Raw genomic sequence first — 15520 nt, forward strand, 5'->3', positions numbered from 1 at the left:
GGAGTATTTTTGAAAACAGCTTACGCAATCACCCACTGATTGGTTTTCTTTTTTATCAATAAGCCATAGCAACTCATCAAATATTTCTGAGTTTTCTTCTTCTTGGAACAAGCTACATAATGGTTCTGCATACGTTCAGGAATGGAGGGTTGTGTTATACAGGTATCACCATTTATTCGGAACGATCACATCGAGCGACCTAGACGGGAGATAATTCTTAATAACTGGTTCTCATAACTCTCACTTATGGCTCCACCTGCCACACTCTGGGCAACTACATTGGTCTGGGGGCTAAACTGAGTGTAGCCAGATATGGAGAAAATTTCACCGATTGATTGTCGGTACAAGCAATACCTCTCTTACTAGACAACGGCTTCGGGTGGTCGACTTTAAACGGTCTGAGTAGTTTTGTTCGATTTTTATTCTACATTCCTTGCCGTCGAAAAGTGATTTTGTGGCATTTATGTAGGTGTTATCTACTTCGTGATCTTCCATTGCTTTCCACATGTTGTTGACTGGGACACTGTCATAGGTCTTTCGGAGGTCCACGAAGTCCTATGCAATTGAGCGTTGTATGCTATTGTTTTTTCTATGAACTGTTTTATAGAAAATAATATTATCAGTACATTCCCCTATAATTATTGGGTTCTTTTTTGTTTTGTTTTGTATTGTCTTATGGTTTAGAAAAATTAAGGGCCTACAAGTTCCGCTGTAGTGTCATTCAAAAAATATTTTTCCACAAAATGCATCTTTATTAATATTATTTTTTCCGACCTGATGCCTTTGGAATGACTTGTTGCAAAACATTTTAAGATATATATCTAGAAAATGGAAAATATAGAGAATTAAGTAGTGAACATTAAAAAGTATATCAATTCTGGGAAATATATCCAATAAAACAGGTTTGGAGAAACTTCATGACTTGTGTAACCTTGAAATTATATATATAAATTCACTGTAGTCATACGACGATACTGCGACACCGAGACGGATTATCATTTTATTCAATGGTTCGTGTTTCAGTTATCAACTTGTTGTAATAACTAAACATATAAATAGTTTCGTGTAATTTGGTGAGTAAGTTAACGGGAAGTTTTCAAGATTTCTTAAAGTAGTATACTTTAATGGATTGATATATAAGAGCTTGAGGCTCTTTTTTTTGGTTTTAACAAAGTTGTTGGAGCGCTTGCGTCACACGAAAAAACACCAATCGACAGGATAAAGTTTAATAAAAACACCGTACCAACTTTATCCCAAGATATATTTCTTGATAATGGAAAGAACAAAACAAACTTAATAGACCTTCTCAAAACTGCTCTATCAGAAGTGGGTTTTAGTGTCGACCAGGCTGAATCTGATGCAGATACAGTCATCATCCGTTATCCTATGATTCTGTGAATATCGCAGAAGAGGACATTAACATTCTTGTCTTCTTGCTCACTGCATTTCGAAGGAAGCAGTCCAATGTATTTTTTTAAACCCGTCAAAAGGGTGCAAGTCCAATCAATTTTACTGTCCTTTAAGTTTTATATATGGCGAAGTCATTGCAGAGAATTTACTGTTTCTCTATGCTTTTTCAGGATGCGACACAACATCAGCAGCTTACAAGATCGCCAAACTTAAATTAGTCATCAAAATTTTACATAATAATCCTGAATTAGCCATCAGAAGAGCTAAATTATTTCCCAGTCAGAAAATCGCGCCATCTTTGCCCACTATCGTTGTCGAACGTTTTTCCGTCTCTTTGTATGGTGGAAATAAAGATGATTCTCTGGACACCATGATATACAAACGATTCGTCAAGACAGCAACAAAAAATACATTTTTAAATTATCATCGCTTCCTCCAACACAAGATTCAACAGTCTCCGAGTTTTTCACCAGGCAGTCACTGTAATCCTACAGATTGGTTCTGAATACAGCATGGAAAACATTTGGATACCAATCGAAACTGCCAAAACTCCAGCACTCTCCGAACTTCTAAAATTAATTTTCTGCAGATGCAAGAGAAAAAGTGGAACTATGTGCGGTTGCCAAAAACGAAGTCTTCAAATATTCTGCAGTGTGCCCCAATGGTTCTGTTGAAAGCTGTAGTAATATCATCTTCTTCTTTAAGTGCCATCTCCGCGACGATGGTTGGCAATCATCGTGGCTATTCTGACCTTCGAGGCAGCTGCTCTGAACAATTGCCTTGAGCTGCAACCAAACCACTCTCTCAAGTTCTCTACTTTTCCTTGAATTATGAGTCTCAAGATGTTGTATCTTTCGCCTCTCATCACATGACCGTGATATTGCAATTTCCTTTCTTTTATTGTATCTTCCATTTCCCTCTCTCTGCCTATTCTCCTTAACACTTCTGTATTCGTGACTTTATCTAGCCATGGAATCCTTAACAATCTTCTAAATGTCCACATTTCAAACGCGTTAAGTCGATTTATTGTATTCCGGTTCAATGTCCATGACTCAGCTCCATAGTAGAGTACACTGTGTACATAGCATTTAATTAGCCTTATTCTGAGGGCCAATGTCAGATCTTTGCTGCATAAAATCTTTTTTATTTTCACGAAGTTGGCACGTGCTTTTTCAATTCTGACTCTTATTTCTACAGTATAATCGTTATTTTCTGTGATTATCGTTCCCAAGTAAGTATATCTTTTTACTCTCTCAATCTGCTGGACGCCTACCGTTAATATTTCGTTTGTATTGTTGTTCTTTTTGGTTTTTTTGATGTTAAGAGAGTTCTCCACTATATCTTAATATTTTGTTCATTATTCTTTCTAAGTTTTCCAAGTTGTCGGCTATTATGACTGTATCGTCGGCATACCTAATGTTGTTAATTAAATGTTGTTCCGTTCACTTTTATGCCGACTGTCTAGTTTACCAAAGCTTCTTGTATGATTTCTTCAGAATAAGCATTAAACAATAACGGCGACAGTATGCAACCTTGCCTGACCCCTCTCCTTATCTCCACTTCTTCTGACACTTCTCTTGTCATAAATGATGCATAAAATTTTCTTTAGGTTTGCTAGTTTACGAGATATAGCGCGAACATCTTTTGAACCCATTTTTCCAGAGGTGGGCCGGGGAGACGTGTGGTGGGTAGGCTTACCATACGTCCCGGTTTAACCGGGATTGTCCAGGTTTTAGACATCAGTCCCGGAGTCCCGGCCGGTTTGTCATTTTGTCCCGGTTTGACAAAACTGTCGTAATTTTGAATTTTTGTTAAGTGATTTCACGAATGATTTTTTTCCTCCTGGATTTATATTTACTGAGAATAAATAAGATTATTCACGTTCGTATTATATAAACAATTCTAATAATGATGACTGCACATCTGATTGATAAGATATTTTAATAGGGTTCCCACAGAAGAGGTGCTTAATTCTCGAAATCATCAAAATGTCCAATTCAGCAATTCACCGTATCACATTTCCTTAACACATTATTTCAGTGAGTCGTTAACGAATATAAACATTAAAAAAATCAAGAATTAATGAATTAAAAAAAAACAGATCTCAGTTTACTCTAATCATTTGAAGTGCCATTACATTTTGTTTTTTTGTGACCGGTGGTAAAATACGAAAACACTTTGTTTTATTTAATTGCTGTGTTTGATTTAAAATGCCGAAAAGAAATTGCAAATTCACAAGCGAACTTGAAAAAGATTATCGTTTTATAAAAAAATCTTTGTAGTGATAATAGCAGGGTGAAATGCCAGCAATGTTTTTCAGAATTTTCAATTGCACACGGTGGGCGAGCAGATATCAATGATCACTTAAAGTGTGCAAAACACAAGACTGGTGTAACGCAAGTACTTATATCAAAATTTTTTTTAAAAATGATGATCCCATTCAAAACTATTTAACTTAATTGCAGCTAAAGAGGCCACATTCGCTTATCACACGGCAATGCATGATGTAAGCTTCAAAACATCTGATTGTACGTCGAAATTGATTTCAAAATTTTTTTAATCAAAATTTGGGGTTGCGAGAACCAAATGTGAAGCGATCATTTTAAATGTGTTGGCTTGGCACCTTTGTCTTTGTCAGAGTTACGCACCGACTTAAGGCTTTTTTCGTAAGTGTTACTATCGACACCTCAAATAAAAAGCACATCAAACTGTCACCGATTATTGTTAAATACTTTTTACCATTAGAAGGTGTAAATGTGAAACTATTGAATTTTGAGTCCGTTCAGGATGAGACATCGGAAATATTGACTCAAAATATAATTTCAACATTACGTCTTCATGACATTACAAAAAAAGTAGATGCATTTTGTGGCGACGATTGTAATACAAATTTTGGAGGTGTACATAGAAGAGGACAAAATAATGTTTACAGAAGAGTTAAACAAGAACTCGGTGTAGATATTGTAGGAATTGGATGTGGCGCACATATTGTACACAATGCAATTCAAAATGCTGTGGATGGTTTACCCATCGAAATTAAAGCACTAGTTGTCAAAATATATAAACATTTTCATATCTACACAGTTTGAGTACCTCAATTGAAGAAATTCTGTGAATGTGTAGATGTGAAATATAAAAACCTAATCAAACATGGAAGTACCAGATTGCTTTCTCTTTTGCCGGCAATTGAGAAAATTGTAAATATATACGAAGGACTAAAAGCATATTTCCTTTCCCAAGGTAACTGTCCACGTGCAATGCGAGATTTTTTTGAAAGTGAAACGGGTGAGTTATATTTTGGGTTTGTGCATGGACAATTAAACAATTTTAACAAGACTGTACTTCTTCTTCTTCTTAGTCGTTAACCTGATGCAGGTATCGTGATATCATGAAGCTATTAGCTAAATTTCCCAACGTTCCTCCACGTTTTTCTATCTTCTGCCATTCTAACACATTCTGACAATGGAGCGCCAATGGTAGCAACAATATGGTCCGTGTATCGTGTGGGAGATCTACCTCTATTTCTTTTGCCTTCTACTTTTCCCTGGATGGTAAGTTTTTCAAGACCATTTCTTCGAAGCACATGTCCAAAATAGCTTATTATTTGTTCTGATATTTGTGTTCTTAGTCTTTTCTTTATGTTTAGCTGAGACTGTACTACCCATGGAAAAAAGTGAAGCAAGTGCGACTGACATTATTTTGGAATTAAGAAGATTGAAATCTAATCTTCAAGAACGCATGGACAGCAATTTTGTACCACAAAGAGCGAAACAATTATTATAAAAGAATCTTGGTAGTAGCCAGGCTATTGATAAATTTCAAACAGAAGTAACTGATTTTTACCGACGATGCATTTCATACATTGAATTGTGGGAAGACAGTTTCGGAGGAGCCGACATTTTCGAATGGATTGGACTGAATCAGGTATTAAAATGGGACAAAATCGAAGGATCTGCTGAAATTATAAACAAAATACACGGTTCGGACGATCGACAAAATATTAATACTGACAACCTTTTTAACGAGCTGTCACTTACGAAAGTTTTTATAGCATCAAAGAATGATGAATGGAATTCCACGACGATACAAATTGATTATGTTGACAAATGGGTTCTACTATTTAAACATTTTCATAACCAACACATCGATACACCCAACCTGGTAAAAATGGTGCAATATATTTTGTGCTTACCAGGCACCTCTGCTCCTTTAGAGCGTGTCTTCTCGATGATGAAACATATTTGGTCGGACGATAGAAGACGTATGTTGGAGTCTACCGTACAAGCATTACTATACTGTAAATTAAACTTTAATATGACATGTAACGATTTTTACGAAAAAATAAAAAAAAATAACATTTTTTTAAAAAAAGTACATACAAGCGAGAAGTAGGTATGAATGGTACAAAAAATAGGTATTCTATTAATACAAATTTTTGGCAGCAGCTTAATCGTTTTTTTTTATACTTTACCCTATCCACCATTTACTGTCCCGGTTAAGAGTTTCATAATTATGGTAAGCCTAGTGGTGGGTGACCACAAAAACTAAAAAAAAAATAAAATTGCGTCCTCTGAAAAATGCACGATAACGCCTAAAAAATGTAACATTTCAGAAGACTAAGTATATTGTATTTTTGCTTGTATTGAAAACGTGCTATAATCTTTGGAGATAATTTTCGGTTTCGGCGACTAATACAGCTTACAGCATCGTCTGTATAGCATATTATTCGGATCTCCCTGCTCCCCATTCTGTAACTTTGATTTTGACAGACTGCTTGTATTAACACTCCAACACGATGATGAATTGGTACCGGACATAGAAAATGTCATAGTTATTTTACCAACTTCTGCTATAAACTTTGATGCAAAGAATATAAAATCGGTCAAAAAGTGTCAAACGGACTCTACCTAGGAACTTTCTATATTACTCAAGTCGTCAGAGACGAAACTGCCAATAAACCTCTAAAAATCGTACAAACAAGCTGAATTTGGCCGAAAATGTCAATTTTAGGACGCCAAAAAGATGCGGAAAAGTTTACCACTTTTACCCCCGAGCTTTCCCCTAAACCCCCCTTAGAGGGGGGATTTCTTCTTGTTATGGTGCCTATCCGTAACGGATGTTGACACTAACATGGCTATTCTGACTTTGTTGACTGCTGCCCTGAAAAGTCCGGTAGTGGTTAAGTTAAACCATTTTCGCAGGTTATGCAGCCAGGATATTCTTCTTCGTCCTGGACCTCTTTTCCCATGCACTTTACCTTGAAGTATGGTCCGCTTCAAGCGTTGTTTTTGAGAGAACGGTTTATTCTACGCAAAAACTGCTAATAAACATTTTTTTTTTTTTCAAAATTATCTCAGCTTCATTTTTTATTTGAAATATTTTTTTCATGATCATACAGATTCTTGGTAAATCGATTTTTTGCGTTTTTACTCCCCTACGAGGGGGGCTTTAGGGAACAGCCCGGGGGTTAAAGTGGTAAACTTTTTTGCATCTTTTTTGAGGTCCCAAAATTGATATTCTCGGCAAAATTCAGCTTGTTCGTATGATTTTTGGGGGTCAAAACTCTTGACGATTGGACTATGTGTGGAATAATTCACAGAAAACTTTATAAGACAATGATCACACCTACTCTATTATATTGGTGTGGAGGCTGGCTGATCACCTAAAAAGATAACTCTAGAATCTAAGCTAGCGAAATGAGATTTCTCAGAAGAATGAAAGACATTACAAGACGGAGAGACAAGAACTAAATATCTACCGTATCAATGAGAAAAAAATAGAAAACAAACAAAATTGGAAATAATATATAAAGGAATTGGATTATTATCGACTAATTAACGAAATAATTAATTACAAACCGAACATCTCTTGAAAAGATGGAACAAATTTTGATGTCGGAGCTGACATGATTATACACACCGGCAGGTGCATTCTAGTTGCCATTAATAATCATACAAATAACAAGGAAGAATGGAACACTTTAGAAATACTTTCCAGAAAGTTCTAATTTAATTAAGATCTACTTACTCGTACGCAACGTTGCTCTACGTGACATTTTTGAATTAAACCAAAAATCAATAACGGCAAAAAACGAAAAACATCTTTAAAATGTACCAAAACAACACTTATTATTTGTAACAATCACTCGCCCGAAATAAATACGGTCCGATAAACCTGGTTGGTTCTGCGAAACCCTCATAAAACGGGTACTACCAATACGTACTGGTATACGTCACAAATCAGAATAATGGCGGTATCGGTAATGCAGACGAGCAACTTCAACTAGCAAATACTAAACAACAACTGGATGTAAACATCAGCTCAACTTTTTCTGGCATTGAATTCTATTCAGTATACACAATTTATACCTGTGAATCACTCCTAATCTTACTTGTGTAAACATCTTATCTTATCGCCGATTATGCATTTTATTTAAGAAAATAACTTCTGGCGTTATATCAATTTGTTCCGTTATTCGGGGCTAATTGTCTTTTGATTTGTAAGATTATTAACTTACTGGTATTTAATAGATTTGTATTTACGTTTTGGAGAAATACTTAAGCTGTATTGTTTGGTAATAGTTCTTAAAATGCCTTTTAGTTTATAGTTTATCGATAATAACGGTGTTTGTGACTTTGTCGAATTATGGGCTTCTAAACAAATGACGTATTATCAGGTATTGATTTTCCAATACCTGGTCATTTTTGAAATAATTAAATACATATAATATACATATATATATATATATATATATATATATATATATATATATATATATATATATATATATATATATATATATGAAGGATGTTTCCTTTATTCAATGACATTTATAGTGTTTAAAGTTTGCTTTTATTTGTCGATTGATTTTGTTTGTGTAATTTAATTATTTTGTAGGTAATTACTTGATATTTTGTATTAAGTTTTATTAATTTGTGTCTTTCGCAGAGTAATATTACGTAAAGAAAAGAATTTAGAAATTAAATTATAAAACAACAACTAAAAGATGGCTGAGCAGCTCTATGTTCAAGTCGTCAAAAGAAGTGAAAATTATTTCACCCTAGAATGTGTATAGGTATAGACAGTAGCGCACCTAGAATTTCCCTCTGGGGGGTTTTGGTTGGGCACCGATTTTTTTTTTATGATGCTACCTCCATTTTGAGTCCTTAAAATTTGTCAGTAACAGTGTCGGAATAGAGCCCTGGGGGTGGTTTAACTCCCAAAACCTCCCCTGGGTGCTCCACTGAGTATAGACAAAAAAATAATATTGTAGGTATGCGCTGCCCGACGAATCTACCGATTTGAAATTACATGTGCTCTATTTAGCACATCTATTGAATAGATGGGTGGAATATTTTAACCAGGCACTTAATATAGAGGAAGAAGAAGAATACCTGGAAGACAAATGTGATGAGGCAAGGGGAACAGACGAGAGGTAAGAGAAACCACCCACGATTCTTGAAGTTAAAGATGCAGTTAAAAAGATAGTCAAAAAGAAATCACCCGGAATAGATAATCTCCCAGCTGAACTATATAAAAAAGGTGGCCATGATACCATAATGGCATTACAGCAGCTTATAAAAAAATATTAACACAGAAATCCCTTCCCAATGATTGGAATATTGGAATACTTTGCACCGTTTACAAAAAAAGAGATATCTTTGAATGCTCTAACCACAGAGGAATTACGCTTCTTAATGCAGCGTATAAAATATTTTCCACAGTGCTATGTCACCGTATGGCACCAAATGCAGAACGGATAGTAGGAAAATACCAGGCTGCTTTCAGAGGTGGTAACTCGACAATTCATCAGATTGCAACCCTGAAACACAAATTTTGGAAAAAACACTGGACTATGACATTGGTACTCATCACATATTTATAGACTACAAAGCAGCCTACAAATTTAGCCAAATTTAACAAAACTAACTCTTGAAAGAGTTGAATGTAGAGTATGAATTTAGGGGGAACCGTCTGAACCTTTTAAAACAAATAACGGGCTGCGCCAGGGAGACCCTCTCTCTTGTATACTGTTCAATCTGGCTCTGGAAAAAGTAATACGTATGTCACAAATCACAACCACTGGTTCAATATATAATAAATCAGTACAAATCCTGGCTTATCATGATGCTATCAATATTGTTGGGAGAACGGAAAACGCTGTACGAGAGGCCTATGTAGCATTAAAAGAATCAGCTACAAAAATGGGTTTAATAATAAACACCAACAAAACGAAGTATATGAAACTCAGCACGCAATCACAGTGAACGAATTTGTATATCTGGGAGCGCTCCTTAACACTGAAAACAATACTACCGCAGAGATAAACCGCAGAATTTGCACGACCACAGATGCTATTTTGGGGTCAATCTTCTCCTTAAATCCACAATTATATCGAGAAATACAAAAATAAAACTATACAAAATAATAGTACGCCCAGTCCTAACATATGGTTCAGAGATCCCAACTCTAAACAAAAAATAATGAAAACATGTGAGATGTTTCGAAAGAAAAGTACTAAGGCGAATCTATGGAGCAGTGAATGACAAGGGTATGTAATATGGATGGAACAAAATGACCCAGCTAGAAAAACGCTCCTTGATAGACCTATTGGTCAGAGAAGAAGAGGAAGACCCAGAACAAGGTTCCTTGATAACATCGATGAAGACGTGAGAAATATGGGAATACGTGCTTGGCGGAGAAAGGCGATGGATAGAGACGACTGGAGAAAAATCCTTAAGTAGGCTAGAACCCACCCAGGGTTGTAAAGCCAGAATGATGATGATGATGATGATGTGCTATATTTCTTTATTCTCCTCTTGTACACAACCTGATAAAACCAAACACATACTGAATCAAAGCCTTGAAGTCTGTTAAATTATATCAAAGGAATATCTTTTAACAGTTCCATGGTCCTATAATATTTGGTGCTGTAAAATCTAAGGAAAGGAATTCAATAAGCTTTCCCCAAACAATAAAAGGTGATTACGGCAAAGTTTCCATCAAATATTAAACAGTAGCATTAGACATCATCGTCATTCTGCATGCATTTCTAGCCTCCTCAAGAATTTCTCTCTAGCCGTCCCTATCCATCGCCTTCCTCCGCCAAGCACGTATTCCCATATTTCTCATGTCTTCATCCATATTATCAGAGAACCTTGTTATGTGCCTTCCTCTTCTTCTCTGACCAATGGGTATATGAACTATATAGAACTACATAACAGTGTTGTTGAACCCGCTTGTTATATCATATCTTCAACAGCATCTCCCTCTCTCTCTTTCTCTGTCTCTCTCTCTCTCTCTCTCTCTTTTCAGTCCTGACCTTCAGGAGGAAGTGTAGTGGTCATCGTGATGTTGTGTATTGTCCGTCTCCAAATATCTCTTAGTTATACCTTTCCTTGGTTAAAAAGTCTTTCCATCTTTTCTGTGTCTGCTCTCATAACATGTCCAAAGTATTTTAATTGTTGGAGATAGACTTTGCTGGAGAGCCGTGAACAGAACATTTCAGTATGTAGTTAGAAAACAGTATGTAGTTAGAAAACTTAGCTGTTTCAGCAGCCAGAAATCCTAATTTTCGAATCAAATGACATACAGCAGTAGTCACTACCAAGTTCTGTCATGACTCAAGTTTCACTTTCTTTCCCAGCTAACATGCTTCCTAATCATGCATGTTTGGGACGCATTTCATCAAGAAGACATTTGGTTATCATGAGTGCATCGATTTCCAAAACAAATTTCCCTGTAAAGAATAAGGAAATTGTTTTGAAACATTGATCATTTGATGTACTAAATTGATCTCATGTAAAGATATACATTATATATATAAAAAAAATTATCCGAACATATATATATATATATATATATATATATATATATATATATATATATATAACAATAAATTAAAAATCTATCAACTTACTTATATATGGAATTGATCTCGAAGAGTAGCAAGGAGGTGTTGGTGGTCCATATACTGGTGGCGGGTAGTAATGCGCTGGTGGGGGTGGTTGGTAGCTTTCCACTAGCGCAGTTTGAGGAGGTGCGTAGGTCTCCATTATTGTTGGCGGTGGTGCGCTCGAATATGATGCACCGCTGGCCGATGGAGGAGTGGCTGATACGACCTGAAAAGAAAAACGAATTTTTTAATTTGCCTGATTATGTACTTAATACGTTCAGAATTCAGTAAACAAGTTAACTCAATTAATTTTAGTTGCCGCGATCAATATGTGTTATTTTTGTTTGTTTGTTCGAAGAAATGGGAAAGAATGCGAAGGAAATGGTAGGAGTGAAAAGATGGGAGGTGGTAGAAGAGTTAAAAAAGAGGCGAGAGAGATTATTATAATCTGTAGAATAACATAAATCACTTGATGAGACAGGTATTTCTGACAGAACAACACTAATATTTTCCATATATTTGATATATTCTTCTTGTTCTTCCGCCTTATGCTGAGCCTTAGGTAAGCTATATTCATCAAACCTGAAATATAGTGGCTACATCGTTAATGTTTCTTGGCTAGGAACGTTTCTTCCTGGGTCTCGGCGACTCTGTACCTTTCCTTGCAAACTTAGGTTGGGAATGTAATATTTTCTTCCCTTAAGCATATGGCCAAAGTAGGAAATCTTTCTTTCCTTAACGTTATTGATTAGTTAATCAATGTAGAACTTGAATCAGATCTTCAAAAAGCAACTGAGCATAGTTCTTCCATGTGTTGGATATAACTACTGGATCCAAGATCAATTTTCTGTTTTGTTTTTGAGATGTTATAGGTGCTGCTTTTCTTGAGGTGCTAGTAATTTCTTTAATCTTTTTTTATGAAAATATACGTTGTCATACAGAGCATGCAGGCGCTTGCTTCTTGAGATTTGACAATTATCCAGTTCTCTTTAGCTTGTCTGCATTTTAGTTCTAAATTATTTTGTTGTTGCTGTTGGATTTTTGCACTCTTTCTTTCGTCTACAATACAAAGTCTTTTCTATCTCATCGGCCATATATGATTTATTTTTCTTTGTTGTTGATTGTTCTAGAAGGGCACCAAAAACACTTTAAAGTTGTATTTTATGTTGTTCCATATGGCATTCGAAAGTATATTGACGAAGGAAAAAGATAATTTTTCGTCAAATGAAATCTGGATCAATCATCATCTCGGTTTTTTATTAGAACAAAAGTTTCTGTAGGAGGAATACTAGGAAAAAGATTTTTAAATCAAATGAAATCAATCTGGATCGATCATCAATCAGAATCAATCAATAAATTCTCTAGATTTAAAAATTATCCTACTTAAAACAAACATGAGTTCTCCGTATTTCATAAACCTATCCATGACACGATCTATACTGACTACTAAGTCCTGAAATTAGTATTTCTGCCACCAGAGAAAAAACCCAGTACCTTTGGCTCGATTACATAAACAGGCAAGATATCAAAAAGAGCCAAACACATAAAAAAGAAAGGAATAACATCGGCTTTCCGAACAAACAAAAACTTAGGCAAATATATTAAGAACAACAAGAGCTAAAAGAAAAAGCACTTATACAGTGATATATATATATATATATATATATATATATATATATATATATATATATATATATATATATATATATATATATATATATATATATATATATATATATATATATATATATATATATATATATAAACTTAAATGTGGCGACTGCCCAAAAAGTTACATCGGTCAAACTGGTAAAAATTTTAACAAACGTATAGCAAAACACAAAAGGGCTTTCATTAACAGAATAACAGATTCTATGTACGTATTTCACCTTCTAGACCATAAGCATTCTTTTTATGACCAATTTCAAATTCTTCACATTAAAAATAAAGGGCCTTAAGCTATCTCATTGGAATCTATGTAAATCAACAAATTAAAAAATACAGACATAATTATGAATGGCCAACTTGAGACAAACAGTTTTGCCCTCCTCGACTAAACATGCGGTATGGTCACAAATAGGGAGTAGCATGTCTACCAGTCACAGTTCAAAAATTCAAGACAAAAGCAAGATGAGACTCTTCAAAAATATAAGGAAGATATTTGAACAAAAAATCCTGAGTTTGCAGTAGATAGAACATGTCGAATGGATGCAGGAAAATTAAATATCAAGGAAAATAATAAGACAGACGCCAATATAGAGAAGATCAAAGGGAAGACCCAAACTTAGATATATGAGACCAGTATAACACGATCTGAAAACTTTAAAGATTAGCAACTGAAACAACAATGTAAGGAACAGATAAGAATGGCGAAAAATCAGAGAACAAGCTAAGACCCACAAAGAGTTGTTGAGCAAATAATGAAGATGATAAACTCCTTTATTGGGTAGATTAATAAGCATTGGGCAGTTCGTATGGTCATAACTAGAAGACGTATTTATTTAAGAATTGAATGCAAAGTCCATTTCCATTCTTGTAAAAAAATTTGTTAAGAAATGATCTGTATTTCTAAATGACTTCCGTTTAAGAATTGAAACTACAATAGTAGGAGGTGTTATTTTGTCGAAAAAACTCTTGGTTTATTTTCGCCTTTATTAGGACCATAAGCAATTATCGGTGTCAATTTAATTTCGCTATCTATAAATAGAGAAAATAGATAGGGTCTAAAATAATCCTTAATGTTCGTCCAGACCAAGGTTTCCATATCTCAGTCTTACTTTCTTATTTTTCATGCTCTATACAACATAACCCTCCAGCTGCTTAATCTTGTTCTTTTCCTCCACCTCTAATAGCCAGCTCTTTTTCCTCATTTTCTTCTTCTTTGCGTGCCATCTCCGCGAAGGAGGTTGGCAATCATCATGGCTATTCTGATCTTAGATGCTGCCGCTCTGAATAGTTCGATTGATGTGCGTCTGTAATATTCCCTCAAGTTACGCAACTATGATATTCTTCTCCTTTCTACACTTCTCTTGCTCTGGATTTTCCCGTGTATAATTAATTGAAGTATGTTGTATCTTTAATTACGCATAACATGCCCCAGGTATTGCAGCTTTCGTGTCTTGATGGTTTCCAATATCTCCATTCTTTTGTTGACACTTATCATGACTTCGTTGTTTGCTACATGCTCCGTCCAGGATATCTTCAGGATTCTTCCATACACCCACAGTTTAAATGGTTCCAACTTTTTAGTAGTCGATGCGTTAAGTGTCCATGCATCTATCCCGTAAAGCAGAGTCGAGAAAATATATCACTTGGCCAGCCTAACTCTCAAGTCTAATTTCAGTTCTCTTGCACAAAGTACTTTTCTCATTTTATTGAAGTTTGTTCGTGCTTTCTCTATTCGAACTTTGATTTCTTTATAATAATTGTTTGTGTGATTAATTAATAAGATAGTGCCAAGATCATTAGCTTTTGGATGTCTTGGAGGTTGTCTGTTATTATGATATTATTGTACGCGTATGTAATGTTGTTAATTGGTGTTCCATTGACCTTTATTTCTACTGTTTCTCCCTCAAGAGCTCTTTTCATAATTTCTTTAAAGTATGCATTGAATAGTAGTGGTGACAATACACACCCCTGTCGCACACCTCTTTTAATTTCAAAATCTTCTGTTGTGTGTTCATTAATGCGTATGTGTGCCTGCTGTTTATAATATAGATTTGTTATAATTGGAAGGTCATTGTATTGTAATTCTTTTGCTTTGAGAACGTCCATTAGCTTTTTGTGGCGGACTTTATCGAAAGCCTTGTAATCTATGAAAGAGACGTACATATCTTGGTTCACATCCAAGCATCTCTGGATTAATACTTTGGATGCAAAGAGAGCTTCACGGGTTTCTTCAATATCCATATCAGGTATTTGGTAAATGCGTTTATGTATGATCTTTAAAACATTTTAAGTGTGTGAGACATCAGGCTTATGGTGCGGTGGTCGGTGCATTCTCTAGCATTTTTCTTTTTTGGGAGATAAATAAATGTTAAGGTCAACCATTCAATGGGTATATCACCCGACTGATAAATTTCATTAAAGAGCTTTAAGAGGACATCCATTTACTTATCTTCTATTATTTTAAGGAAATCAATAGGCAGTTGATCTGGCCCCGGGCTATTTCCATTTCTGGTGTTCTTTAGTGCATAAAATATTTCTTCCTTTGTA

At 35.1% G+C, this 15520-nt stretch overlaps 1 protein-coding gene across 2 annotated transcripts in view; it reads right to left on the bottom strand.

Moving 5' to 3' along the window:
* Positions 1-15520, bottom strand: part of Hers (Histone gene-specific Epigenetic Repressor in late S phase) — a 239432-nt gene that overhangs the window by 17834 nt on the left and 206078 nt on the right. For both annotated transcript variants that reach the window (XM_072535621.1, XM_072535622.1), the window contains exon 7: positions 11330-11531. In XM_072535621.1, coding sequence (XP_072391722.1) covers positions 11330-11531 — 202 coding nt within the window. The remainder of the gene's footprint in view (positions 1-11329; positions 11532-15520) is intronic.

Source organism: Diabrotica undecimpunctata, chromosome 6 (genome assembly GCF_040954645.1).
Source record: "Diabrotica undecimpunctata isolate CICGRU chromosome 6, icDiaUnde3, whole genome shotgun sequence".
Lineage (NCBI taxonomy): Eukaryota > Metazoa > Arthropoda > Insecta > Coleoptera > Chrysomelidae > Diabrotica > Diabrotica undecimpunctata.